This window comes from Alosa pseudoharengus, unplaced genomic scaffold, assembly GCF_046254945.1.
Source record: "Alosa pseudoharengus isolate Yale_2024_CS ecotype anadromous, Long Island Sound unplaced genomic scaffold, YU_APseudo_1.1 YU_APseudo_1.1_scf_4, whole genome shotgun sequence".
Taxonomy (NCBI): domain Eukaryota; kingdom Metazoa; phylum Chordata; class Actinopteri; order Clupeiformes; family Clupeidae; genus Alosa; species Alosa pseudoharengus.
Window position 1 is genome coordinate 35478688 of NW_027468774.1, and position 26566 is coordinate 35505253.

Here is a 26566-nt window from a genome sequence, read left to right on the forward strand (position 1 = left end):
CTTTTGCATGGCATCTAATAATATTAATATTCAAATATCAGAAGTGTGAAAGGATTAGCACACCCACAAGACACACACACACACACACACACACACACACACACACACACACACACACACACACTACACACACACACACAGTGATCGAGTTTGAGAGTGCAAGAGATATTTCGTATGCTGGTTTCTTTCACTTCTTCCTCCTCCCTCACTGCTAAGAGAATAATCAAGTTTGACACATCTGTCATCGGGGTCAATAGACCAGATAAACCAGAGAAAGACTGAATGGTGTATTTGTTGACAAAAAGAAAGATAGAAAGAAAGATAGAAAGAAAGACAGAAGAAAAGAAAGGTAGAGCACCAGGAAGAACATGGTGTTATTGTCTTGTGTTTCGCAGCCACATTTTCGAGGTTTTGATGGGTGTTGAGCAACCCTGACATCTAGACACAGTTGTGGGACACACTCATGTGCGTCTGCCCCGCAGCAGAGCACACACAGGCATGCTCCGTGACCCACTCACACTTGGAACAACATGCTCTCTCCATCTGGCTCAGGGCACAAGAACCGTGCTTTCCCCTCCCTGCCTTCCTCCTCCTCCTCCCTTTCCCTCTCCCTCCTCTCCCTCTCCCTCCCTCTCTCCTTCTCACTCTATCCCCGCCATCTATCACTCTATCACATCTATAGTGTCTTGTGGGTCATCATCTTTACTGCCTGGACTCTGCATCATCTTACAGAATATTTCATTTTGGCGGACATGAACATTGCATATACTTTACATAAAGCTAGAACCAAACTGTAATGTAACTGTGTGTGTACATGTATATTGAGATGAGGCTTTTATACACAAAGACTAATGCTGGAGTTATATCCCTTATACTGCTTACCTTAATATACTCGTGATAATATATTTGTCTCCTTAGTCACATACTGTACACAAGTGTACACATCTTGGTAAATAGATTGCATGCCGTTGTTTGGGTCTCTTGTGATTTATAGCAATCTAATTTGTGTTGTGATCAATTTGTCTCACTTGTTTCCACTCGAGAACAATATAGCAAAATTGTACAGTATGTTCTAGTCAGTGTGTGTCTGTGCAAAGCATTATTGTAGTCTATGTACACCGCGAGTCTTCTCCTCTTGTGACCTATCAACCACATCTGACCTCATACAGAAGGAAATGTAATGCTTACAGCCTTTTACATAACTGCCATTCTCACAGGCCTGACTCAGTGTCTCATTCTGCTGACACTCTCCCACACTCTGCCCCAACCACGTAGCCTAACCTTGTTCCTTTTCCGTTCATCGTGGGCACTCTGTGTAGGGTATATAACTTATTCTATGTGGCGGAAGCTTGTATGCGGGTTGGCAGCAGGTTTACTGGCTGGATGCCTTGCAGGCCATGGTGCAGAATGAAGGCCGCAAGGCATGACAGGACTGTCCGGTAACATGCCTGTCTAAAATAGCCATCAATCTGCCGTTAGTTTAGGACCTAGAGAGATAGCTAAATCAAATTGCAACAGCGGGTATTGCATTGTGTTGTGTCACCTTGTGGGCATCTGACTTCAGGGCCTGCTCTAGTTTCCCAAATTCCAAATTCTGTGCTATGGTATTTCAAAAGAGAGGCCTACAGCCTTGAGCAAAATCAGTAGAAAGGCAATGAAGAAAACCTAGCTGGGGAATGGCACAGGAAATTGTCAAACAACAGAGAGACAGTTTGGAATGGGGGATTAGAAAGAGGAGAGAAACATGTTTCAGGAAGATAAACCTTTGCGTGTAGAGGAGAGTGGGTTGGCTGGTTATTGGCCAGCTGCATTTTCTGACTTTGGGCTCCCTCTAGTGGAAGGATTATGTCGAGTCGAGAAAACCCACTGCCTGGTCAGAGGAGTCGGTGCACCTCTCTGTCATCCCCAACCCTGTGGCTCTGATGCGCCCCCCCACCGCCCCCCCCACCCCCTACAACTGCAAACGCTGATTCAGAAATCAGAGAGGGTAGATAAGATATTTGAATGAAATTTACAACAAAACCGTCCTCATTTGATTTGGGGTCATCTGTAGACCAGTGGGTGTTCATGTGTAAAGGTCTTTGTGTGTCTGGGTTGTTTGTGTTGGTCTCAGGGCATTCCAGAGCAGTGCTCTCTCTCACATATTTATTTGACCCATATTTGACAGCTGTTTTCATCCAAACAGACGTTTGCAAAACAGATTACATCCCATTTGGGGTAAAATGTCAAGCGTCACAAAGGGAGCAATGAAAAGAAAAGTATGGGTTGTGAGTTCATGTTGAGCACCAAGAGCAATGCTAGACATGAACAGAATTGCCGGCCATGTGGCATACACAACCTCATGAGGAAATTTGGATAGTTGGACGCTGTTTGTCTTGGCTGCTTCTAAGATGTGTCAAGCAGTGGGGGTGACCTTAGCCTATTTAAATGTGGTGTGGTAAACACCCAAAGCTAGTGAAGAATTCATTATGAGTATGTTCAAAGGCACAAGTATGGGCAAGATGGCATATAGGAAGTTGTAGGGCATATGGGGCCCAGAGCACATGCACACACACACACACACACACACACACACACACACACACACACACACACACACACACACACACAATGCAGCAGCTGCTATCCATACCTGTGTCTATTTGGGGGTAGCTGGGCCCTGTAGCAGTCTAGTATGGGAGATATCTGTGGGCTGCTGTGAGTCAGAGCCTGGCCTATGGACACTGTGTCCCTCACGGCTCGGCAGAGGGAGAGGACAGTACACTGGCAGTCATGCATGCAGTGCCACTTTAGAGTGACTAACACGTGATTGACCCTTCGGATGGCCCTCCATGTGTCCACGTTTTTATTGTTTACATGTGGATGCAGTGGCAGGGACAAGGGGTCCCTGCAATCATGCATAAATCCATCTATTAATCATGTCATTGCCGGATTACGTAATTCCTTAATCAGCACTGGAATCGAATGGGGAACCTGTTTATGAGAGTGTTCTTGCTTTCCTCTTTTAGGCCAGAGAAGAGAGACAGCTTCATATCAGTCATTATATGAACATGTGCTCAGAAAATCCCCACAAGTATGTACACATGATCATAGTGTGTGGGTGTGGTGTGTACATGGTCATAGTGTGTGTTTGTGTGTGTGTGTGTATGTTTATGTTCGTACTGTATGTGTATGTGTGTGTGTGTGTGTGTGTACTGTATGTTTGTATGTATGTGTGTGTATGTGTGTGTGTGTGTGTGTATGTGTGTGCGCGTGTGCGTGTGTGTGTGGAAGTGGAAGAGAATACTGGTGTTCTCGATTGCCAGGAGTAAACTCCGACCATGCTCCCCAAAACTGTGACATATATTGGGGCACACACTAAAGAACAAACCAATGAAGTGACCATCGTGGCTCAGCAGCCGGTCCTTTTTAGGGGGGGGGGGGTCTGGTGATCGTTGGGGTTGCTGACGTACTTGTGTTATTGAGACATAAGCAGAATGCCAGGCAAAGTACCCTGATCCTGTTGCCGCATAGTGTGTTTGTGTTTTAAATCTCTCCGTGTGAAATCAAGAAGGAAAGTACAAAGGTTCAGGCTCTCTTTGTTCTGAGGATATAATGATGATGATGTACAATTACATTCCAAATGCGTGCTGGGCATTTAACATGACTCAAAGCAGATGGTTATCGTGCTTACGGACTGTGACAAGTTTATCATATTACCTACAGTATATTGAGCTCTACTTCCTATTTGTAGGTTTGGTCTACATCTACTGAAATAACTATGCACTTACTCCAGCGCCTTGTTTAGGATGAAGCCCACCTGCTGCTTGCTACAAGCTCTTTTGTCTTACTCACACAGATGTTTTTTTTGTGTTGTCTCACTCACACACACACTCGTGTGTAATGTTCCGGTGTGTTCTGCCATGCTCCAGTATGGAGACATAAAGCCATGCAAGAAAGTCAGCTGGTATTGGTATTGTTTCTGGAGTCCAGCTTTTGTGCCAGCTCACTCCACTGAAGTCTTTCTCTCTCTCTCTCTCTCTCTCTCTCGCTTGCTCTCTCTCTGTCTTTCTCACTCTCTCTCACAAGAACACACACACACACACAATGAAACACATACAGACTTTTGATGCTGCTCCATCTCAAGCAATCCTAAAATATGAATCCCATTTACTGTAGTATTTCCAAAGTGAGGACTTGGGACTCTTAGCATCTCCAGCTTTGGCTGAAAATTTACCTCTAGGCTGTAACTCACACACACAAATACATAAAGAATGAGATTGTTATTCTGGCATGCCTGGCATGTGGAATATACGTGCTGAGCTACAGGGGAATATTTTAGCATGAGGTAGTGAATTCCATTAGTGAATTCCAATAGTGACAAGAGAAATCAAGGCCTCGTCACCGGAAGAGGCTGCATAGTTATCTGCATAGGTGTGCATCTGTGTGTCACGTAGCCACATTATAGCCTCTGGGTGAATTATTTTGTATGATTTTTTGTATCGGCTAGATTTATGGATACATGGGATGAAAATGAAATGAATGTACCAAGCTCAGGCGAATGCCTATACACATTTATAGGCCTATATACAGAGGAGGTTTCCCTGGTCTATTGGTCGCATTAGTAGACTGCTCACTTTGTTCTCTGGTGGATAGATAATGGGGCACCATGTAATTTCTCCTCACAGAGAACTTCACAAAGCACTGGCTGAGTGACGCTTATTCTTATGTAAGTCACCTTTCCCCTAAACACCCCAGCTCTGTTCTATAGAGCAGCTTTGGCAGCTCTTGGCCATGAAAAAACCCCCCCCCCCCCCCCCCCCCCCCAACCTTCGCCTTGTCCCGCTTCGCTACTCCCATTAATTGGTCACACACACATACGCACACTATGGAGTCATATGACAATGTAATCTGGGCATGCGTTTCTGGACAGAGATGCAGTAATTGGTTCAGCTTCACGGTTGCTGTGTCTGATCCCTTAGTTTGTGTCTGGACTCTTCATTTACCAATAACCCCAATGGATGTTTTTTGTCAATAGCACTGCTGATTGGCTACCCAGTGCCGCTGGTAATGAACTTGTAATTGGTTGGCTGAGAAGCTGTCCGGCTTCTGATTGGTGTAGAGGGTCTATGGGGTTTCGCCAATTGATTGGCTAAGCTGAGAAGCACTTAATGTTGCTCGGCTGTGCCTCTGGCCCAGACAGCGGGATTACGGAACAGAACAGAACAGGCCCCAGCAGTACCACCCCCTCCTTCTTCCCCACCACTCTCTTTCTCTCTCTCTCTCTTTCTCTTTCTCACTCACACGCTCACACATACACTCTCCGATGGAGCTTCTTTCTCAAATGAAGCCAGCTGGACATCTCGCCGCCGCCAGAGTTGAGCGCAGTGGACGTGAGCCTCTGACCACAGCTGAACTTCTGCCACCACATTCCTCCATCAGCTCAGCCATCCGTACCTCGCAGTCTCCGCAGGACACTTTTCAGATGCTGATGTTAGAATTAAGTGTAGATGTGTACGTTTGTGTGTTAGCTCGCTAGTGTGTGTGTGTGTGTGTGTGTGTGTGTGTGTGTGTCTTTGTTGCCGGGATACAGCTTCCTCATGCTATCTCCAATGGAGGTCATCCTGAATCTGGTAACTCCTGAGTCCTCGCCATCCAACTCTCCTACAAACACTGTGAGTGCATCATTTGGATTGAGTGTACATATGTTTGTGTGTGTACATGGGTCTAAATGGGTCTTCACTGTGCCAATGTGTGTGTGTGTGTGTGTGTGTGTATATGTGTGTGTGTGTGTGTGTGTGTGTGTGTGTTTTCATGTGTGAATGAAAGAGCGAGTATAGATGGTCAAAAAGACTGAATGAATTGATTTCCATTCAGAGGTGAATTTACTATGTGTTTCTGTGTTTGTGTGTGTGTGTGTGTGTGTGTGTGTGGAGTGAGAGAGAGAGTAGACTTGATAACTGTGCTACCTGTATTTTGTTTCTTGTGTGCATCTGTACACATCTGTACACATCTGTACATAGGCTTACTGACTTTTTCGATGGTGCTTTGTCAACGGTTTGGCTTAGTAGGTCTTCTGTTTGGTTCAGTTTGTGAAGGCTTTGGCTCCTGAGAATATGGGTTGGGGTTCATTTGGTTCTTTTCAGATGCATCACATGGTCTTTTAAGTCCTCTCCACAAATGTAGGGCTTCTGCTGAGCCCTGTACCAAGTGTGTGTGTGTGTGTGTGTGTGTGTGTGTGTGTGTGTGTGTGTGTGTGTGTGTGTGTGTGTGTGTGTGTGTGTGTGTGTGCATGCATGTGTGCGTGTATTTGTGCGTGTGTGTTTGTGGGTGTTTGTGGGTGTTTATTTCACGCGTAGTTGCATGCAGACCAACACATAGAGTTATGTAATTGTCCATGGATGGTGAATGGGCCCATTGTGAGAGTTCGCCTCAGACCCCTTAAAGAAACAAAAAAGCGGATTTCCATGAAAAACTGCCCTTTGTCTGAGCAGAGGGGGCTTAGTCTAAAGCGAGGGAGAGAAGGGAGCGATTGAGGCAGAGAGAGGGAGGTAGAGAAGCCCAGGGAAGAAAAGAAAGAGGAGGAATGGAACTGGCTAGAAGAGAGGAGGAGGGCATGGAGGCCAGAGGGGCTGCTGTGAACAAACTCTTTGGGCTACTGAGGTCTGACCCCTGGGCAGCACTCATCATCACATCTCCAAGCGTAGCTAGGCAGGAGTGCTGCACTGCCCTTTGCCAATACCAGGCAAACTCCAGAAAATCATAATATTCTCTCTTTTGAGTTGGCAGTGCATGCAGTTGGTATCTGGGTTATCCATAAATAATGGTTTGTACGTGTTCACTATAAATACCAGAGAGTTTGAGTTACAGTTTGAGTTACAGATATGCTGGTTAATGTGATTTGTTTCCTTTATTTGCCCACTTTTATGCCCTTTGTATGTTTTTATGACACACTCTCTCTCTCACACACACACACACATACACACACCACTGTATAATTAACGGCCTCAGTGAGTGGCCCATTTGAACTGTGCATTATAAAAGCACCGCAGAAACCCCTGAGCACATTTCATTTCCCTCTTTCTGTTCAGTGGAAATCAAATTGCTGATAAGAAGGGCACTTGTATTGCCTAAGCAGGGGAAATCAGTACCAAATCATCTCTCTCGCTCGCTCTAGCTATCCCTCTCTCTCTCTCTCTCTCTTTCTCTGTGTGTGTGTGTGTGTGTGTGAACAGTTTGTTCTCGCTGTAATTGGGCTTGTGTGATGGATTTTCTATGGCAATGAGATCGATCCACCTATAAAGCTGGCCCATGAGAGGCAGGCAGTTGAGGAGAGTGGAGAGGTGATAAGGCCTGTCTGTTTCTGCTTGTGTAAATTCATGGGGGCAAGTTTTTTTTTAAACTTATTATTCATACACACATTTCCTACAAAAACATGCTAATTGCTTCAAGCTCTGGCAATTTCTCTGTCTAGCTAAGTGTCTGGAGTGTCTGAAATATCTTGCTCAGGGTCATGTGCCTGAGGCATCTCCGACAGGCTTGGCGTCTAAGTGTAGCTTTTTTGATGTGTAGCACTCAGATGCCAAAATTAAAAGCTCCATTAATACTGCGCCTTTTCAGTGGTAAGCCCCTGCTGCCGACCCCTGACCTCAGAGTGTTGCATGGCTATGTTACCTTAGCTGACCTGACTTGCAGACTACAGGGACACACTGTTTTTTGTTTTGTTTTTTGTTATGTTTATTTAGGGACACATTTTACCTGTATGACAAACAATACAGAACTCATGAAACTGTAAATAATGTTACACTTCACTGAAATGAACTAAATATTTACATGAAATGCACTTCTTTAATAGCCTGGAAATCTAGACCCTAGCACCCTAGTGGCAGCAAATTACATAGTCTAGCAACTCTCCCTTGGCTTGCGAGCTGGAAAAATTAAACTTTGATAAGGTAGGGTGACCAGATTTGGGTTTGTGAAAAAGAGTTCAGTGTGTGGGGGGGGGGGGGGGGGGTGATGGGGGGTCAACAGACAGTGACTACCGGTATGTATGATAATGAGCTTGATTGGCCGGCCCAACGCTAACAGAAAAACACTGCCTCAAAAGACTATTTTGAACACTTGAAAGTTTTCAATGTACAAAAACAATAATTACAATAAAAGCGAGCTCTATACGCGCAATATATATTTGGATGGCAATCTTTAATGTTGCATATCTCTAAATTTGATCCAAGGTGTTTCTGAAAATACAAACTGAATTTTTTACAGTAGCCTAGCTCTATAATTTTGAACAATCTGTTTTAGAGCTTAAAAATCCTGGCCTGTGAAAACAGTTGTGTTGATGGGGACTGATGTGGATATGTTGTCCATTTTCGCCTAGGCCTACCTCTTTTTAATCCATTATTATTAGATATTTTTTTTGTAAAGAAATAGGCCTACATCTATCCCTTATGTTATGCCAACATATTTAATTCACCTGCATATAGGCTACAGTAGCCTAGATAGAGGATTATTGACATCTGCTGTTGTCAGTGTGCAGGCTATCCCTTAAAGGCAGTTTAAAAGGGAAAACCAAAGTGCAGTTTACTACCCAAAGCTAGAAAATTGCTAGGTCGGCAATCGTCCAGAGAAAGCCGCTCAGACGATGGCAGAAGTGTTCGTCATGTTATATTTTTTACAGTCTATGGTTATGAGTTGATGTGCCATCAAAATGTTTTTGGAGACGTAATGTTAAGGTCGAAAAACTCTGTCACTTTAGCTGATGAGCTCTCACCCCTCGCTGCCGTTCGATGCTTTGCTGAATATTGTGTAGCCTACCTGTAGGTCGGTCGTTGGCACCTTTATTTGCGACCGACATGTAAGTGCCTGCTTTGCAGGTCAGACACTCAACAAAAACATGGAAATTTACGTTTTAATTCGTCAGTGAACTTACACTAAACAAGGAAGTTTGCGCTATTGAGGTGACTGACTGACCAATTAAATGTTTGAGATTACTATCGACCAATGACGGTAGCTAAGGTCAGGCTCAACACCTACACTTTCCACTCAATGCAAAGCGAACTGTAGGGGGAGGGCGTGACTAGTATGTGAATGAAAGACATATAGGCTATCCATGAATGAAACATGAATGAAAGAGAGAGCAATGCAAATTCGCTGTAAACACGTTTGAGGCTAGAATAAACAAAATCCCGGTCATCTTTGAAATTCCGCCCGGACACAGTCCCGGCGTCATGGGGGGGCTTTGGGGGGCCAGGCCCGTCCTGGAAGTCATCTGTGCCCGCCCTGGACGAGCTTGGCTGCACCAACCAACCCCAATCCCATAGATTGATTTTGAACACGTATTAAATGTAGGCCTATATTATACGTTTGTCAATGTAGCAAGTAGCAAATAAAACTTGTAAAATCTGTATTATTCCGTAGCTAATCAATCAGGAACATTAGGTAAGCCCATCACCTAAATGAAGAGGTTACATGGCGCAGTCTACTTCACTTCTGCACTAACCCCTGTCATCCGATGACAAATATGGCTTATCGGCTCGCAGGTAGTCTATATCTCATATCGTAGTTAGTAGAAGTAGGCCTAGTTTCTGGGTTTGTTTGATAGCGTTAACCTTTACTGTTTTTTCTTCTGACCTAGTCGGAGAACAGGGAGCTTTACCACTCCAGGGCCGAAGTTATCCGTAACTTCGGGGCTAACTTCCTAACACTCTATCTGAAAGTGGTTAGCAAATGAACGAGGATTTTGGTTTTATCTGCGGATTTATTTTTGCATTATTTTGAATATGACTAGCTCCAGTCTCAATAGCACGTCTACTTTTTCCACACGCATCTCAGTTCTAACACACATCCCCTCTCGCTTTCTCTCTCTCCATCCCTGCGCACGGGGAGCTGCACCATTTTACAACAATTGCATCTACATTTTCATATGAGAATGTTTTGTCAAGTGTAAGCTTAAATTACCGTGATCAATTTAAGTTCCTGTGCCCCCCCTGGAAAGGTGTAATGCCCGTCCGTGAATTTGTGTCTGCCGCCGGGTCTGCCCGGACACATTTTTAGGTTTCAAAAAGAGGACATGTCCAGGCAAAAGAGGACGTCTGGTCACCCTAGATAAGGCCAACCACATCGTAGAGTATAGGCGGGCTTAACATAATGATTGATGGCAGAGTTGCAACGGTTCGGTGTGAATTCCCTGCTACTTGAAAACAAAACAGATGGATGTTGCTGTTGGCGATTTTTTTAAGTTGGCAAAAGTATGAACTAGCCAACTAGCTCCGCTGGTGGGAAAACGCATGGGACTCATGAGTTGTAGCGCTATCCTATTGCGTGCAAAGGGAATTTGAAAGACAACCGATTATCCTGCCCCTGAGCAATCCTGCCCCTGAGAAATCTAAATGTTTGGGTTCAGTTTATGAAGTGAAGTGTTTAGCAACACTTAGATTGAACATTTAGATTTGGATAGGTTATTATAATCACAATAACACAAGGGTCCGGGGGGTCTCTCCGGGATTTTTTTTTTTTAATTCTGGTTGCTAATCACACCATTTTAAAGTGATTTGAGGGACAGGATTCAGGGATAGGAAGAAAGGGATGATAGGAAGACAGGCATGATACTGTGTGTTTGTTATTTATGGGGGGGAATCAGGGGGGGATTTTGGTATCGGTGGGCTTGTGTGTGTGTGTGTGTGTGTGTGGGGGGGGGGGGGTCGTCGTCGGTCCAGTAGTGGGCCGGTCCAGGAGAAAATTGCCAGGGCCGAATTTTGTTCCCAGTCTGACCCTGCCCTGTGCACTGTGAATGGTGAGTCCCCAGACCCTACATCTTGATGTGGGTCTGGCTCGTCAGGCTACTTCTTTAATAAAAAGTTGATTTATTTCAGTAATTCCATTCAAAAAGTGAAACTTGTATAATGTATACATTCATTCCACACAGACTGATATTTCAAGTGTTTATTTCTTTTAATTTCGATGATTATAACTGACAACTAATGAAAACCCCAAATTCAGTATCAGAAAATTAGAATATTGTGAAAAGGTTCAATATTGAAGACACCTGGTGTCACACTCTAATCAGCTAATTAACTCAAAACACCTGCAAAGGCCTTTACATGGCCTCTCAGTCTAGTTCTGTAGGCTACACAATCATGGGGAAGACTGCTGACTTGACAGTTGTCCAAAAGACGACCATTGACATCTTGCACAAGGAGGGCAAGACACAAAGGGTCATTGCTAAAGAGACTGGCTGTTCACAGAGCTCTGTGTCCAAGCACATTAATAGAGAGGCGAAGGGAAGGAAAAGATGTGGTAGAAAAAAGTGTAGAAGCAATAGGGATAACCGCACCCTGGAGAGGATTGTGAAACAAAACCCATTCAAAATTGTGGGGGAGATTCACAAAGAGTCACTGCAGCTGGAGTCAGTGCTTCAAGAACCACCATGCGCAGACGTATGCAAGACATGGGTTTCAGCTGTCGCATTCCTTGTGTCAAGCCACTCTTGAACAAGAGACAGCGTCAGAAGCGTCTCACCTGGGCTAAAGACAAAAATTATTGGACTGCTGCTGAGAGGTGCCAAGTTATGTATGTTAATTTAGCATTTCCTTTGGAAATCAAGGTCCCAGAGTCTGAAAGAAGAGAGGAGAGGCACATAATCCATGTTGCTTGAAGTCCAGTGTAAGGTTTCCACAGTCAGTGATGGTTTGGGGTGCTGTTTTCTGAGGTCCAGGGTCAACACAGCCGTCTACCAGGAAGTTTTAGAGCACTTCATGCTTCCTGCTGCTGACCAACTTTATGGAGATGCAGATTTAATTTTCCAACAGGACTTAGCACCTGCACACAGTGCCAAAGCTACCAGTACCTGGTTTAAGGACCATGGTATCCCTGTTCTTAATTGGCCAGCAAACTCGCCTGACCTTAACCCCATAGAATATCTATGGGGTATTGTGAAGAGGAAGATGCGATACACCAAACCCAACAATGCAGAAGAGCCGAAGGCTACTATCAGAGCAACCTGGGCTCTTATAACACCTGAGCAGTGCCACAGACTGATCGACTCCATGCCACGCTGCATTGCTGCAGTAATTCAGGCAAAAGGAGCCCCAACTAAGTATTGAGTGCTGTACATGTTCATACTTTTCAGTTGGCCAACATTTCTAAAAAAAATGATTTGTACTGGTCTTAAGTAATATTCTAATTTTCTGAAATACTGAATTTGGGGTTTTTTATTAGTTGTCAGTTATAATCATCAAAATTAAAAGAAATAAACATTTGAAATATATCAGTTTCACTTTTTGAATGGAATTACTGACTTAAATCAACTTTTTGATGATATTCTAATTATATGACCAGCACCTGTATATCATTTTTAAAATAATACATTTTTATATCTCTTGCTTCACTGACAAGGCTTCTTTGTGTTAGCTTATCAGACTTCCTCTCTCAAAGCCTTCATGGTCTCTCTCATCTAGTGCAAGACACCTGCAATTGCAGTACCCCAGGCCTCCAGTCCTGACCCTAACAACATGTGTGGAGAGTGTGGGCATTCAGACAAGGAGGCTTGTCACACATGTCCCAAATCAACAATGCTGTAGTTTGAGGTCACTGGTGCAGTACAGTAACCTGTGTTGTGAAAAGGTGTAAGGCATAGGCTGGCACTGGATATGAACCTTTGGCCTTCAGCAAAGAGGCTAAAACTCATGCGGCCTAGTCTATGTGTATGTGGGTTTGTGTGAGTGTGACAGAGAGAGGGTGAGGCTGTATGTGTGGATACATGAATGTGACCTTCAATTCCAAAGAGATGTCAAAGTGTTCTTGTGGCGCATAAGCCTGTTGCGCTGTCTGTGATCTGTTTGGTGTTGGGCCTGATTAAATGCTTTATGTACACTTAACTACACACACAGGGTATGTGCCTTCACACGCTTGCCTCTCAAACTCTTCGTCATGTAATGCTAGCTATGAGGTTATGACGTGTGCAGTGCAAATAGGATCAGTTTACTGTAAGTAGATGGTTATATCCAAAGGAACTATTATTAGCCTTTACCCTTGTAAATGGGTCTTTGCTGTGCCACTGTGTGTGTGTGTGTGTGTGTGTGTGTGTGTGTGTGTGTGTGTTAAATATCATCAGGCTTACACAGAGATCATTCTAAGTTGGCTTAAAGACTTAAATTATTTAGAATGTAAATATGTTTTGAACTTCCTCCATCTTTCTCTCAGTTGAGGTCAGGTGAAGGTGTATGCGTTGGATTATTACAGGACCTCGTTGAATACTGTTAAGGTGTTTCTTAATAACACTGTAGCAAAGCACCTATATGAACACACACACTCTCTCTCTTTATTTCTTACACACACACACACAGACAGACAGACAGGCACACACACACACACACACACACACACACACACACAGACAGACAGACAGACAGGCACACACACACACATGCACACACACACACACACGCACACAATAGGTATTTGTTACAGTAGTCTTACTGCTCCGGTGTTCTGTTGCCCTGTTCTTAGAATGCTTTCTTCATGCATGGAATTGTGGTTGTGATTCCATTGTACTACATTCAATGGAATCCAAGAACTAGGATTCCATTACTCAGGAATTTATGTTAGTGTGTGGGGTGGGGTTATTAATGCGCTTGCCTCCCAAATCCCCCAGGAGCTGAGAAACTGGTTCTCTTTCTATGACTTTCGGTTTGCATACTGAATTGTTTTCTCTCATCTAGTTTGAAGGTAGGTGCCAGGTTTAAGGGCGTGCTTTTGATCTTTGAACCCACCTCCAATTGGAAAGTACCAGAGCTAATTAAGGATTCCCGGTAGGAGCCATTGATAGGGTTATCACAGATATCTAATGTCTTCAAGGGGCAATGTGTGAAGTTACACTGACATTAGTGTGTGTGTGTGCGTGCGTGCGTGTGTGTGTGTGCGCACCAGTGAAACCGGATTTACTACCCATCTCTCACACACATTAGCTACTTTTGATACAATCTCAGGATCCACCTCGCCGTGAACTATTACTAGCCTACAGGCATATAGGCAATGGCAGGCGGTATGCCTTTTTACTAAAAATTAGCTAAGGCTACTGCAACTGTATTTACAATTGCATTGTGTAGGTGATTTTCACATCAGGCCTATTCAGGCAAAGCAACTTTGCCTTTGTTTTCCCTTGAAATTCTGACCAAAGTTCAGTCTGAATTGGTTGACTGCAATCTAGCTCTTACCACCTGCCGTTTTGCTAGCGATCTCGACGGTCAAAGGATGATGTCATCCTGTAAATAACCGGGTGGGGGAGTGCCCGCGCACTCCAGGCGGAGTTTTAAAGACTCCACTTTCAAAACAAGTTTGGGAGGTTTAGGAGCGGTACCGGTGTGTTCAACAAAAATTCCCCGAAAACACATTCAAAAGGATAAGCCTAGAAGAGATTTCCACGGCTGACCAGATGAAACTCACGACACTGACACTGACTGAAGTCACGCAGGAGAATATGCATTGGGAGAAGGTCCTTCGCTTAAAGAATGGGAAGGTGAGAGCAATCAGTCCCTCGTTTATTCTCAGTCCTGCTGTAATCGACTGCTTCACCTGGACTACGTTCGTACCAATAGTAGGCTAGGCTGTATGCATTTTTTATTCAGTGGAACGTTCTGTATTTCAGTTGTGCGCCCCGTGTTCATTCTACCATCGCGCTGGATGGGGATAGTGTAGGCTAACTGTCAAAAGTTGTCTGGTGATTAGTAGTAGCCTATTTGGTTTGTCCGTCCGCGATTTCTACTTAACATGGAAATCAGGTATAGTCGCGCATAAACATGTTGACGGGCTGGCTCTCGCGTTACTCATCACAGTCTATGCTACACCAGAATTACGCGTACAACACGTTACAGCTAATCCTTGCATGCATGCCATGTGACTAATTTCCTGCACAGCTCATCCATATCATTTCAATTGGTCATTACTTTTTCTATTTGTTGACGATGACTGGAGTGAAACTTCAGTCTAAGGATGTGTGTCATAGCCACCCAAATGGGATCCGGTCATTCTGGAGTCAAGATGTCCCAAAACCTATTTACTACTGGACTTTTTGCTTGTTCCCCAAAACATATCAGGTTGTTTCTATTTACTCTAAATGTCCTATTTTATGTTTTATTCTTCTGCGCCAGTGCTTATTTTATTGGTAGTAGTGGCTATAATGTGAGACATCAGTCTTGTGCTCTTATATTCATTATGTCAGAAAGACATTATGTTGTGTTTAAAGTCATTTCACCATTCATTATGTCTGTCACAATCAAGCTTCTACATGCAATGTCTAATAGTTTAACTAAGTCTTGCGGATCCAATCAGAAACCTGATTTTACAGTAAACTACTGGTATTTAGGAAACTGTCTGATGGACACACTGACCCGCTTTGTCCTAGTTCCAGTTAAAAGCAGGCTTCTTTGTGTGTGTGTGTGTGTGTGTGTGAAACTGTATATTTGTGTGTGTGTGTGGGTGTGTGTGTGTGTTATATGCTGATTTCACTACATCAGCTGACGTGAATTTCTAACCACAGACTGCAGAAGAACTCTTGCTTCATCATGGCTCGACCAAAAGAGAGAATGTTCTTTTTTTATGGAACTCCCTTTCTACATGTTCTTTTCTTATTTATTTTGCCATCTGTTCCCCACACCCTTCCTCCATCTCTTTGCCATGAGTTCTGATCACATCCTTTTGCTCTCCCCCCCCCCCTCTCTCTCCTCCTTTCTCAGATTGAGAGATTGGAGGGAGGCGTTCAGGCGGCCCTTGCGGGTGCAGGAGAGCTTTCCGATGAGTCTCTGGACCCTCAGCGCACACGGCAGGCCATCGCGCAGCTGCAGCAGAAGATCCTGAAACTGACCGAGCAGCTGCGCATCGAGCAGACCGCACGCGATGAGAATGTCGCCGAGTACCTCAAGCTGGCCAACAACACCAGTGACAAGCAGCAGAGCGTGCGCATCAAGCAGGTGAGACAGCACCTCAGACCTCATAACGCAACAGAAAGGAGAGAGGGACGGTGGTGTGTAATGAGCAGATGTCTAAATCATCAACAAGTACTGTACTGTAGAATCTTCAAAATGCCCCTCTGTTCATGCCATCTACTTTTAAGAACTGGTCTTTCCTTCCCAACATGAATCTAGTCTACACTTGTAAAGCTTAATATTGTTTGGTTGTGGTCTGCCATACAGTCAACTAATTGACCACACCTCTGGTCATTATCTGTCATTATCTATGTGTAGAATGTCTACTGCTGAGCTATTCATTTTGACATGTTTTTGTACTTGCTTTGGGTCATGCTTCGGGCAACTCAGACCACACTGGGTTCATGTGATGTGATGAGATGCGTTTTTGTGTGGTGCGCCCCCTGCAGGTGTTCGAGAAAAAGAACCAGAAGTCTGCGGGCAGCATCGCTCAGCTGCAGCGGAAGCTGGAGCACTACCACCGGCGGCTACGCGAGGCCGAGGGCGGCGCCGGGGCAGCGGCGGGGGCCGGCCGGCAGCCCAAGGCGGTGCTGCGCGACATGCAGCAGGGCCTGCGCGACGTGGGCGCCCGCGTGTCCGAGTTCAGCGAGGGCGTGGTGGACAGCGTGCGCGGCGGCCTCACCAGCATCCAGCAGGTCACCCACCAGGCGGCGTCCAAGCCGCGGGAGATCGCCTCGCTCCTGATGGCCTCCCGGCACCGCAGCGGCAGCACCGAGAACCTCCACCAGCTGAGGGACGGGCAGGACATCGAGACCAACGGCGAGGAGAGCGTCCTGGGCGGCAGCGGGCGCCTGCAGGCCAGCCCCAAGTTCGGCAGCGAGGAGGACTGCTCTAGCGGCACCTCAGGCTCCGCCGGGGCCAACAGCACCACCGGGGGCGCCCCAGGAGGCCCCCCGAGCTCCAAGGGCAACACGCTGGAGCGGAGCCAGAACAGCGGCCTGGACATGCTGCTGCAGGAGGTGCAGGAGCTGAGGGAGGCGCAGGGCAGGATGGAGGAGGCCCTGGACGGACTGAAGAGCCACTACACACGAGACTACACGCTCATCATGCAGGGGATACAGGAGGAGAGGTTCAGGTACGTACTGTCAAACACACGACCGATGGTGTTTTAAGCCCCCAACGTCGTCTTCCAGGCAGCGCTGCCACAGTTGACTTAAAGGCACCTAATCCTAAACCTAACCCCAACCCTAACCTTAAAACATGCCTAATCCTAGTGCCTTCCAGGCAGCGCTGCCAAACACACACAATACATAAGCACACACATACACCCATAACACATGCCTCAAGATGACAGATTTAAGTCCTTAGATAGATATAGTCCTTGAAAAAAAACATTGCTTGCCTAATATGTAAGCAGTGACGCAGTAGGATGGCATATGCGTGCAAGCACACACACTTGCAGACACACACATACACACACTGGGCTGGATAAATGTGGCCATATCAGCATTTTTCTGCCTAAAATGGCCTCTAAGCTCTTGTTTTTCCAGCTAAAAATAAATGTTCAAGCCCCAGTGCGCACAGACTGAACTTGGTGCACATCTTTGCGCACAAGGACCTAGTGTGGTGTCCTAAAAGCATATTTGACTACAAACTCCTTGTGGAATGCTAAGCTTATAAATAAGCATGCATTATTGTGTGTGTGTGTGTGTGTTTGTGGGAAGTTTGTTGAAAGCTGCAACATGAAGGAAGATAGAAGCCTGCACGTGTTTACGTCTGGGTTGTGTCCTTCAGGTTGCGCTAAACAGTGACTCGTGAGCAAGTTAGATGAGACACACTGATATCACTTTACACACCTCAAAGTGCGAGACACTAGCTGGCCCTTACTGCAACTGTGTTTATGTCCTCTGGCTTTCCACACACTCACACTTTTCTCTCCTCTGTTTCTTTCATACTTCAACAGCCTTGTAATGTGTTTTGATGTTAAGGAATCTCTGATGGCTATCTCTCCAGGAAATGTACCTAGAATTCATGTTACTCACTAGATGTATGTGTCTGATTGTTTGTGTGTGTGTGTGTGTGTGTGTGTGTGTGTGTGTGTGTGTGTAGGTGTGAACGACTGGAGGAGCAGTTGAATGACCTGACCGAACTCCACCAGAATGAGATCCTAAACCTGAAACAGGAGCTGGCCAGCATGGAGGAGAAGATTGCCTATCAGTCCAATGAGCGGGCCAGAGACATACAGGTACACTCACTAACAACGCTGTACCTGCTCGACCATGCGTACACAAACACCTGCTGTGTGAAGTATGAGTTACAGGGAGGCTATACCGGGCATGTAACTGAAGTGTCCATTCCCGGAGTGTCTGCTGCAATAATAGACCTCTGAAGTTCGCCTACAAAAAGGACCCAAAGCTGCCATCTTTGTCTATATAAGGTCTCAGATCTCAGATCTCTTTATATGGGTAAAGATGGCAGCCTTTGGGTCCTTTTGATAGGCGAACTTTAGAGGTCTGTGAGCATCTATTGAACTTTCTAGACCAGACATGATAGTGGCACGCACATTAAAAAAAAAATGATTCCAGTCTTCTAAAACTTCTTTACTCTCTGCAAACGGAACGCTTTTTTAGCCCGGGCCTTACAGAAGAATTCTGTTTTGTGTAAAATGTTTACTGCATGTACATGATCTGAACCCCAAGCGCTTGACTGAAGGTGCTGTGGCCTGTGTTGTCCTGTAGGAGGCGCTAGAGGCGTGCCAGACGCGGGTCTCCAAGATGGAGCTGCAGCAGCAGCAGCAGCAGGTGGTGCAGCTGGAGGGCCTGGAGAGCGCGGCGGCGGCGCGGACCCTGCTGGGCAAGCTGATCAGCGTGCTGCTGGCCCTCATGGCCGTGCTGCTGGTGTTCGTGTCGGCCGTGGCCAACTGCGTGGTGCCGCTGATGAGGACGCGGGGTCGCTCGCTCTCCACCCTCCTCTTCCTCATCTTTCTCGCCTTCATCTGGAGGAACTGGGACGTGATGACTGGTCAAACCCAGGCTCGTGTCCACCTGCCCAGATGATGGTTGCGCTGCCTGACCGGCATGGAGGTGGTCATCTGACTGGCACCTCATTGGCCAGCCGTAGCCTTTGCAATGTCGTCCACTCTTGGGACATGGGATCTGAAGGAGATGGACCCAAGTGCCTCAGACCCACCTAGCTGAGTTTTCAAATCTGTTTACACCCAAGGAGGCAAAACTAGTTTTCTCCTCTGGCACATTGCAGTGCTTCACTGCTTGTATTTCCTTAATTTAATGTAGATTGTACTTTTATTGTAATTATTCCTAATACGATTATTTTATTATTTTTATGATAATTATTCAGTTTAATGTAGCATGAAGCTTCTGTCAAAAAACATTTGGCTGATAGGACATTTTCTTCCTCAGTGCCTTACTGCCAGAGATTAATGTGATTGGCTGCCTTCATGGGGAGTTGTGCCTTTTCAGCCATGACTGACAGCAATAGCGGATCCCTCCCTGTCTGCACTGCCCTAAATACGGAGACGAAACCTCTCTGAGGACTTTGCTTGCAGGATTGAATAGATTAATAGAGATGCGGTACTTGAATGAAGAGTGGCATTTGGGAGTTGGGGGTGGGTTCTTGGGCTTCCTCACTGTTTTCTCTAGGGATGATTCCGTTCCCTTCCAAATCTTTGATGTAAAGCAGATTTTTATCCAGAATGAAGTATTTTGAAGAATGTTTTTAATTAATTTATAATGATGCATCCAGCTGGTGGGTGTGGTGGTCAGTTGAAGAGAGTAGATCTGACTGTTTAACAGACGTGGGTACGCTGAGGACACACATGTGTATGAGATCCAGAGCATACATCTTCATGTTGAAGGCGTGCTTTTCTGACCGAGCATGCTGATGTACACTTTAATGGCACCAGTAATAAATAACATCACACTCTAAATTTTAGACTTTGACAGCCCACCTACAGTACTGTATGTATCATGTTAGCAAACTCAATGCCAATCTCTGTGGATAGCTTTGACCCCTGATCATTGGTTTGAGTTAATGCTAGTGTGTTGACTGTGTTAGCAGAGCGCCCCCTGTCCTCTGTCTGTATGCACTGCACTTTACCAGTTCAGTCTGTGCGCTGCGCTGTCACATCACATACAGATACCTGTTAATTTTGATGGCTTTCTCTGAACGTTTATGGAAGGAATAAAGAGCATTCCTGACTACTTAACGTGTTTGGTTTACTAATACACTTTAAATGACATATACAGTACATCTGTCTATTGGGTATGTTGCTTCATAAATGTCAAACAATGAGCAGAACAGTTGGACCTGGAGCTACTGTACAGTATACTGCAGGAGCCGACCTGTGGAGACCCTGCCAACCAACCTTCAACTCAAATACACCTGACCACTTCACTCTGTCCTATAGACTAAGTACTTCTAATCCCATACTTCAGGATTATGTGAAGAAAAATCAATGTATAGTTGCATGAGAGGGAGCAACATTAAAAGTTAGTCTGAGAGAGAGAGAGGGGGGAATAAAAGACCCAGAAAGATAGCAATGTGAAATAAGATATCAATGTAATGTAAATCAATATCAATCTAGTAGTCTAGTCTATCAATCTGGTCAAGTCTTGTTCTTAAAGTGCTGACAGCATCCTGAACTGATTTGTCATCCATCTACAATCTTGACCATGCATAGATTACAAAAGGCTGTATTGGTGCTATACGTAAACAAATCATAGAACCAATTAATTTTCTTGAAATCAATATTATAGAATATACTTACACCTGAATTATTATCAAGACTGTGTCACAGGTTACCATGTACTAGGCCAACTCTGGAATTTCTGGGATTACTAAGGAGTTCACAACAGGCGGGAAGGACTACACAAAGGGCCAAAAAAGTCTCAAGACCTCTTTATATTTGTTCATATATATATCCAGGGTTCTACAGACAAATGTGCAAAAAAACACTTCCATAATGTGACTGGCATTCTGTGATTTTAGCCAGACAGCTAAACTAGTAGCCTACAGTACATCATTAGTCACATTTCATAAGATCGGGAGTCCATCGGCCAAACTCAACCCTACTGTTCACTGATGGGTAGTCCTAAAACAGGACTGACCAGCTCTCCTCAGTCACTTGTTTTCAGACCTGTATTCCACAAACATGATGATCTGGCTAAAGCCAGGATGAAGACTTCAAAACCGACCAGAGCCCAAAGATACCTAAATACTTTCCATTACCATGACTTTGTGATGAATATGCAGTCATCCATTTGTCTTTTCAATTGCACAGAAAATTCAGTTAAATAACTTACTGCATTCTACTATGACCCTGAAGTCGTAGGCTATGAAATGTCATTTAGGGATGATGGCAAATAAAGGCTGCATTGCCATATTTTAACAAAATGAATCATGTTCCATTTTCTTACAGAAACAAGATGCTACTGGGAAAATATGACACAATCGGGAAATGTAAGAACATTATGTCCACTAGATGGCAACCTTGTCCAACATTTCCCTTTCATGGCCTCACATGACCCATAATTAAAAAGAAAAGGTGTAATCGGGTTGTGGTCTAGGTAGGGAAAACTTTACATCTTAGAGCACAGGAAATTAACGACATATTGGCAGCAGATAGCCTTCAGCAAACACGAACTGAAACGCTGTTGCTTGTTGCATTAACAGATAAGCAAGAACTATGCAATAAATCTGTCTGAAGTTCGAAAACCAGAGAGGGCGTCTTGAAGGGATGCGCGGATAACCCCGTTTCCATAAACTCTTATCAGAGCGGAAACAGGTCGTGACGAGTGCGCGTTGTTTTCAGAAACAACAATCGAGAAGTGAAAAGCACTTTTCCAAAGATTTGCCCTCCAAACTCCTAGATTGATCACGAGGGAACTAAAAGGAAATGAGCAGTTTTCAGCAGTGTTCGAGAACTGGAGTAGGATTTACAGTAGCCTAACGTGAGCTACTGGTCTAGCCCTACAGCAGTAGTCTCCATCATCAAACGCGTCTGATCACATCTGTTAATTCACTTCATGACACTAGTAAAATTGCCGCTGGCATGTGAGTCAAGCTTTCTACAACGTCCAGTCAATTGTAACATTCCTTAAAACGCCACAGTGCGCGCCATTGTTTGAGAAAAGGTTGTTTCTAACCGTAGATGCATGATAGGCTACAAGAGTCAGCAATTACTTAGAAAATTAGTCGAGTTAGTCAAGAGAAATGTTTGACCCCATCCTATCCACGTAATCTGCGCGTGCTATCAGGTATCTTACAATTGGCGTCTTGGTCGCTTTGTTAGTTAGCGCCCGGGTGATTTAAGAAGGCCATGTTACTCATATCAGTCAGATTGTACATACCCTAACCCGACCCCAGAGTGTCCGTCATCTTCTTAGAGCGCATACCTAACCAAAATAACTCATAACTGTTATCAGCGCACTTGCACCAACAGGAGAGTGAGCCTATAGGTCAGAAGACATATTTTATGTTTCTTCGAATTAAACAGAACAAGGCCCTGAGGTAGTAGGCTACCTAAGTAGGCTATATTATGGATTGTCAGCAAACAATCTTCGCCTAAACTTTTGTCATATTTAAACAAAACAATGTCATATGTTGTTTCTAAACAACATAAGTGCAAACAATATAGATAATACAAAGCAGGTGAGTTCACCTACATTAAACATGTCTTTAGAGACATGTCGAAGTCGGAACGAGTCTGACCTACAATGGTCAGCGAATCTTTTTTGCGCATCTAGACTTTTTTGCTTTCTTCAGGGGAGACAGCTCTGCATATCCAAATTAGTCTGCAAAAGAAATTACATTGCTCAGTGCTTCGACACATGTTGACATTAAATATGTATGAGTGCACAGAACATGCTAAACTTTCTCCAAAATGGAATCTGGACACCAGAACACCGGAAAGGTTTCGTCTCGTTTCCCGCACCACCCATCTGTTAGCACTTTGACAGTACTTACCGTCTTGCTGTTTGAGTGAATGAAGCGCAAAAGCCCTCCGCTTTGTGCGTGACTAATCGGGGAGCTGAGATGAGCCGGAGCGCCAGAAGGTAGAGGTCGTGAGTTTGTGAACCGCAGTCTGTGGAACTAATGCCATTCCCAATATGATTGATCATCTGGCTATCCTTTGAGTCTGTATTGCCTTTTAGCACACACAAAGTGTAAGAAAACAGTTGGCAATAAAGTAGGCTAAATGACACAACACTGGTGTTCAGACTTAAAATAACATTCAGACAATCAATTAACCGGGTCAAGATTAGGCTACAGTTCAATATTTCCTGGTCAGTTAGGAGTTATCTAACGGACGAAAATAAAATGTTTTAAGATAATGGTTAATTCGTTCTATCTGTGTGTGTGTGTGTGTGTGTGTGTGTGTGTGTGTGTGTGTGTGTGTGTGTGTGTGAGAGAGAGAGAGAGAGAGAGAGAGAGAGAGAGGTGGGGAGTTGGGTCCCGGGGACTCACTAGTCTGTGTCTCCGAGTCGGGGAGGAAGCACGACTCTTTATCACGTCATTTGTGTTTAGGCGTTCGGCAGGAAACGGTCTTTCCTCCTGGATTGTTGCAGTAAGACGGACGCGATATTTTCTCCTGCTCAATGCACCGCTCGGTCCAGACCACGCGAAGACCAGCCAGAAGGAAAAATGCCTTCTTCGCAAAAAAGTGTCCCACCTTCAATTTTCCTTCTGTTTCTGGGCGCCCTGGTGCCACCGAGCTCGCGCTGGACTATCCACCCGCGCATTGCCAGTGCGCTACAGATCCAACAAGCGTTCACATCAACGAATGAGACCAATAACTTCGTGGTGGATGGAGTTTCACAAAGGGTATACCTGGCGACAGTGAATGCGCTTTACCAGCTTAACAGTACAACACTTACCAAGGAAGTGGAGAGGCGCACTGGCCCCGTGGATGACAATCCGTTGTGCCATGCGCCTCAACTGCCACAGGCTCCATGTGAACATGCCAAGACCTCTACGGACAATCACAACAAACTTATTGTGTTTGATCGCGAACAAGGTGTCCTTGTGACATGCGGGTCGGTGTACCAAGGCTTCTGTGAACTACTCAAAATGGATAATGTCTCGCAGGTCGCAGTGGAGTTCCCACCTCGCGCTGCCAAAACAGTGTTTCCAAGTATGCTGAACATCGCAGCGAACCACCCCAACGCAAGTACTGTTGGCCTCGTCTTTAAAAGTCATGGGGGAAACACTCGTTTACTTGTTGGGGCTACGTACACGGGTTCTGGAACCCCCTATTTTCCTCAGAACCACAGTAAAGAGGACCTGCGTTTCGAAAACACACCAGAAATCGCAATCAGATCCCTCAACACTAAATATCTCGATCGACTTTTCACCTACGATATCAACCCGTCAGAAGACAACGTATTTAAAATCAAACAGGAAGACAAACAGAAAAACAAACTTAACTTTGTTCATGCCTTCACGCAAAAAAGTTACGCATATATTGCTCTAAATAACGACGCAAATACAGGTCATAAGGAAAGCCAGCCAAATAGCTTATTGGCACGCATCTGTCTGGATACTGAAAGCCCCCGCAGGACTACTGAAATTCGAAAACTTACTGAGTCGTATATCCAAACTGGACTTCAGTGCGGGGATGGGAATATTTACAAGCGGCTGGTGTCAGTTTATCCAGCAGAGATTTACTCCGAGGAAAAGCAACAGCAGGAGTCCGTTCTCTTTGGTGTTTTTAGCAAGTCGGATAAAAGCCCACTTACGGCGTTGTGCGCATTCAGGTTCGATGACATAGAGGAGGCCATACGTCAGGGCCGAAGGAATTGCTCCAATGTGCCAAACACTGCTGATGTACAGGTGCTAGACAGCGTGATTCAAGGATCCGGTTCTGTATGCATCTCTAAGCATAACATAGTGGTAAGTGAATTATCTTAATATTCTAAGTGAACAAGTAATGCATTAAAATAGCATAGCACATTTTCGTGAGGTCTTAGAATATAAGCAATTCATTGTCATGGACTGTAATGAACTATTAAAATATTATCATATACCCTTATGCTCTGAAAACAATGGGCATATTTAATGGCAGTAGCGATTTCAACAAGTAGCCTATTTAGAAGATGTTTTTTTTTCCCACGAAGTTAATTGCTCTAGAAGTCCGTTTGCCGGTGCCTGTTCTTTTGCCCAGGGCCAGGCTATGCGTAATTGAGACCTCAGCAAAGCAATTTCAATTCCATGCAAGCATAGGCCTATAGGGTATTTCAGGTGGCTTGTCGGATTGAAAAATAGTAGCATTGTGTGTACAAGTTTAGAATTACCCTACAGTCACCACAAAAGTATTTTCTGTAAGTTTTACCAATGTCGAGTCATTGCTGTATGAGAACATCCTTTCCTATTGTTTTGATTTGCGCCATTTTCATGTTCCATCATCAGTCAGGAAAAGGTGGTTGACGATAGCAAATGTTTTGGGAATTCCAAGGTCATCTTAAAATTCCCAAGACCACAATGAGTAGAGAATATCGGAGGGGAAGTTTTCTACAAATCCGTGCCTTTTAATCACACAGCTGATGTTTTTCAATTGAAAGGGCAGACTTTGTGGAGGGTAGGCCTACTGAACTACTAAATAAAAATATTAAAATGGAATAGAAGACCGCCTGGATGCTGATAAGCGTACAGGAGTTTTCACTCGACAGGCCCTGGTGAAGGGAAGCACACAGTCAGTTGAACTGTAGATGATAACTAAACAATGAATGCGCAGGAGAATACCTCCATCCCTCCCAAGAGTTAACTTAGTTATTAGTCTGTATGGTGGAAAGAATATTTTAATTCGGTGTACATTTATTGGGAATTATGAGGGAAATGTGTGTAAAGAATATGTTAACAACAGGTTATCTCTGCATTTCATGGATTTGAAATATAATTATTTTAAGCAATTCATATTTTTTTTATGTATAGCTTAGTAAACCTTACGGAAATAGCCTCCACTTCAACTCACTCAATGAATTGAGCCTTCCTTACATTTTTGTGTAGGCTACTCCAGATGTAAAATAGATCTATGATAGTTTCAAGTCAATCACTATGATTTAGCAGCTTTTAAAGTTAAGTGTTCTTGACTGACAAGCAAACTTGAATCTAAAAGAGTGCCCTGAAAACATGAGGATTCTCTAATGGTACACCAAAGTTATGTTGTTAATAAGATGGTATACACTTTTGACCTGGGGTTGGAGGTAGAAAAAGCATTGTTCAGCAATTTATGACAAGCATGAAAGGTAATAAATGGCAAAATCAAAAGAATGATATGGGAAACATTGTAATGTATAAGCCATTGGGATTCATGAGCCAAATATGGCGTTTGACCACTATTGGGTTAAGCCTAAGACTGATTTTCAGTAGCATTTTGGATGTGAGCTCTAAGTCAGTAAAGCCAGTTTTTGCACAGTAGAGACAGGACCCAAACGTGTGAGTCTAACACCCAAAACAGTCTAGAGGTAATTCAGACTTTTCTCAAGAACAACAACAACAGTACTGTTGATATTGATCAAAGCTAGCTTGCAAACTTATATTTTGGTGGTACATTTGGTTTCTTTCATTTTAGGGTGGTGGGGGTGGGTTGAGGGCATTATACATTATGAAACTACAGACTGAATAGCCTGATTGATTAGTAGGAGCCA

At 44.5% G+C, this 26566-nt stretch overlaps 2 protein-coding genes across 5 annotated transcripts in view; both read left to right on the plus strand.

Annotated features, from left to right (window-relative positions):
* Nucleotides 1–20122, plus strand: part of tmcc1a (transmembrane and coiled-coil domain family 1a) — a 28728-nt gene extending 8606 nt beyond the window's left edge. For 2 of the 4 annotated variants that reach the window (XM_076266048.1, XM_076266051.1), the window contains 4 exons: nt 15714–15947; nt 16352–17037; nt 18012–18147; nt 18641–20122. In XM_076266048.1, the coding sequence (XP_076122163.1) occupies nt 15714–15947; nt 16352–17037; nt 18012–18147; nt 18641–18958 (1374 nt within the window). In that variant the 3' untranslated portion in view covers nt 18959–20122. The other 2 variants (XM_076266050.1, XM_076266049.1) reach the window with 2 other exon arrangements.
* A 3305-nt stretch (nt 20123–23427) lies between these two features.
* plxnd1 (plexin D1) overlaps nt 23428–26566 on the plus strand; it is a 59366-nt gene continuing 56227 nt past the window's right edge. The window contains exon 1 of the mRNA XM_076266052.1: nt 23428–24812. Within this exon, the coding sequence (XP_076122167.1) occupies nt 23565–24812 (1248 nt within the window). The 5' untranslated portion in view covers nt 23428–23564. The remainder of the gene's footprint in view (nt 24813–26566) is intronic.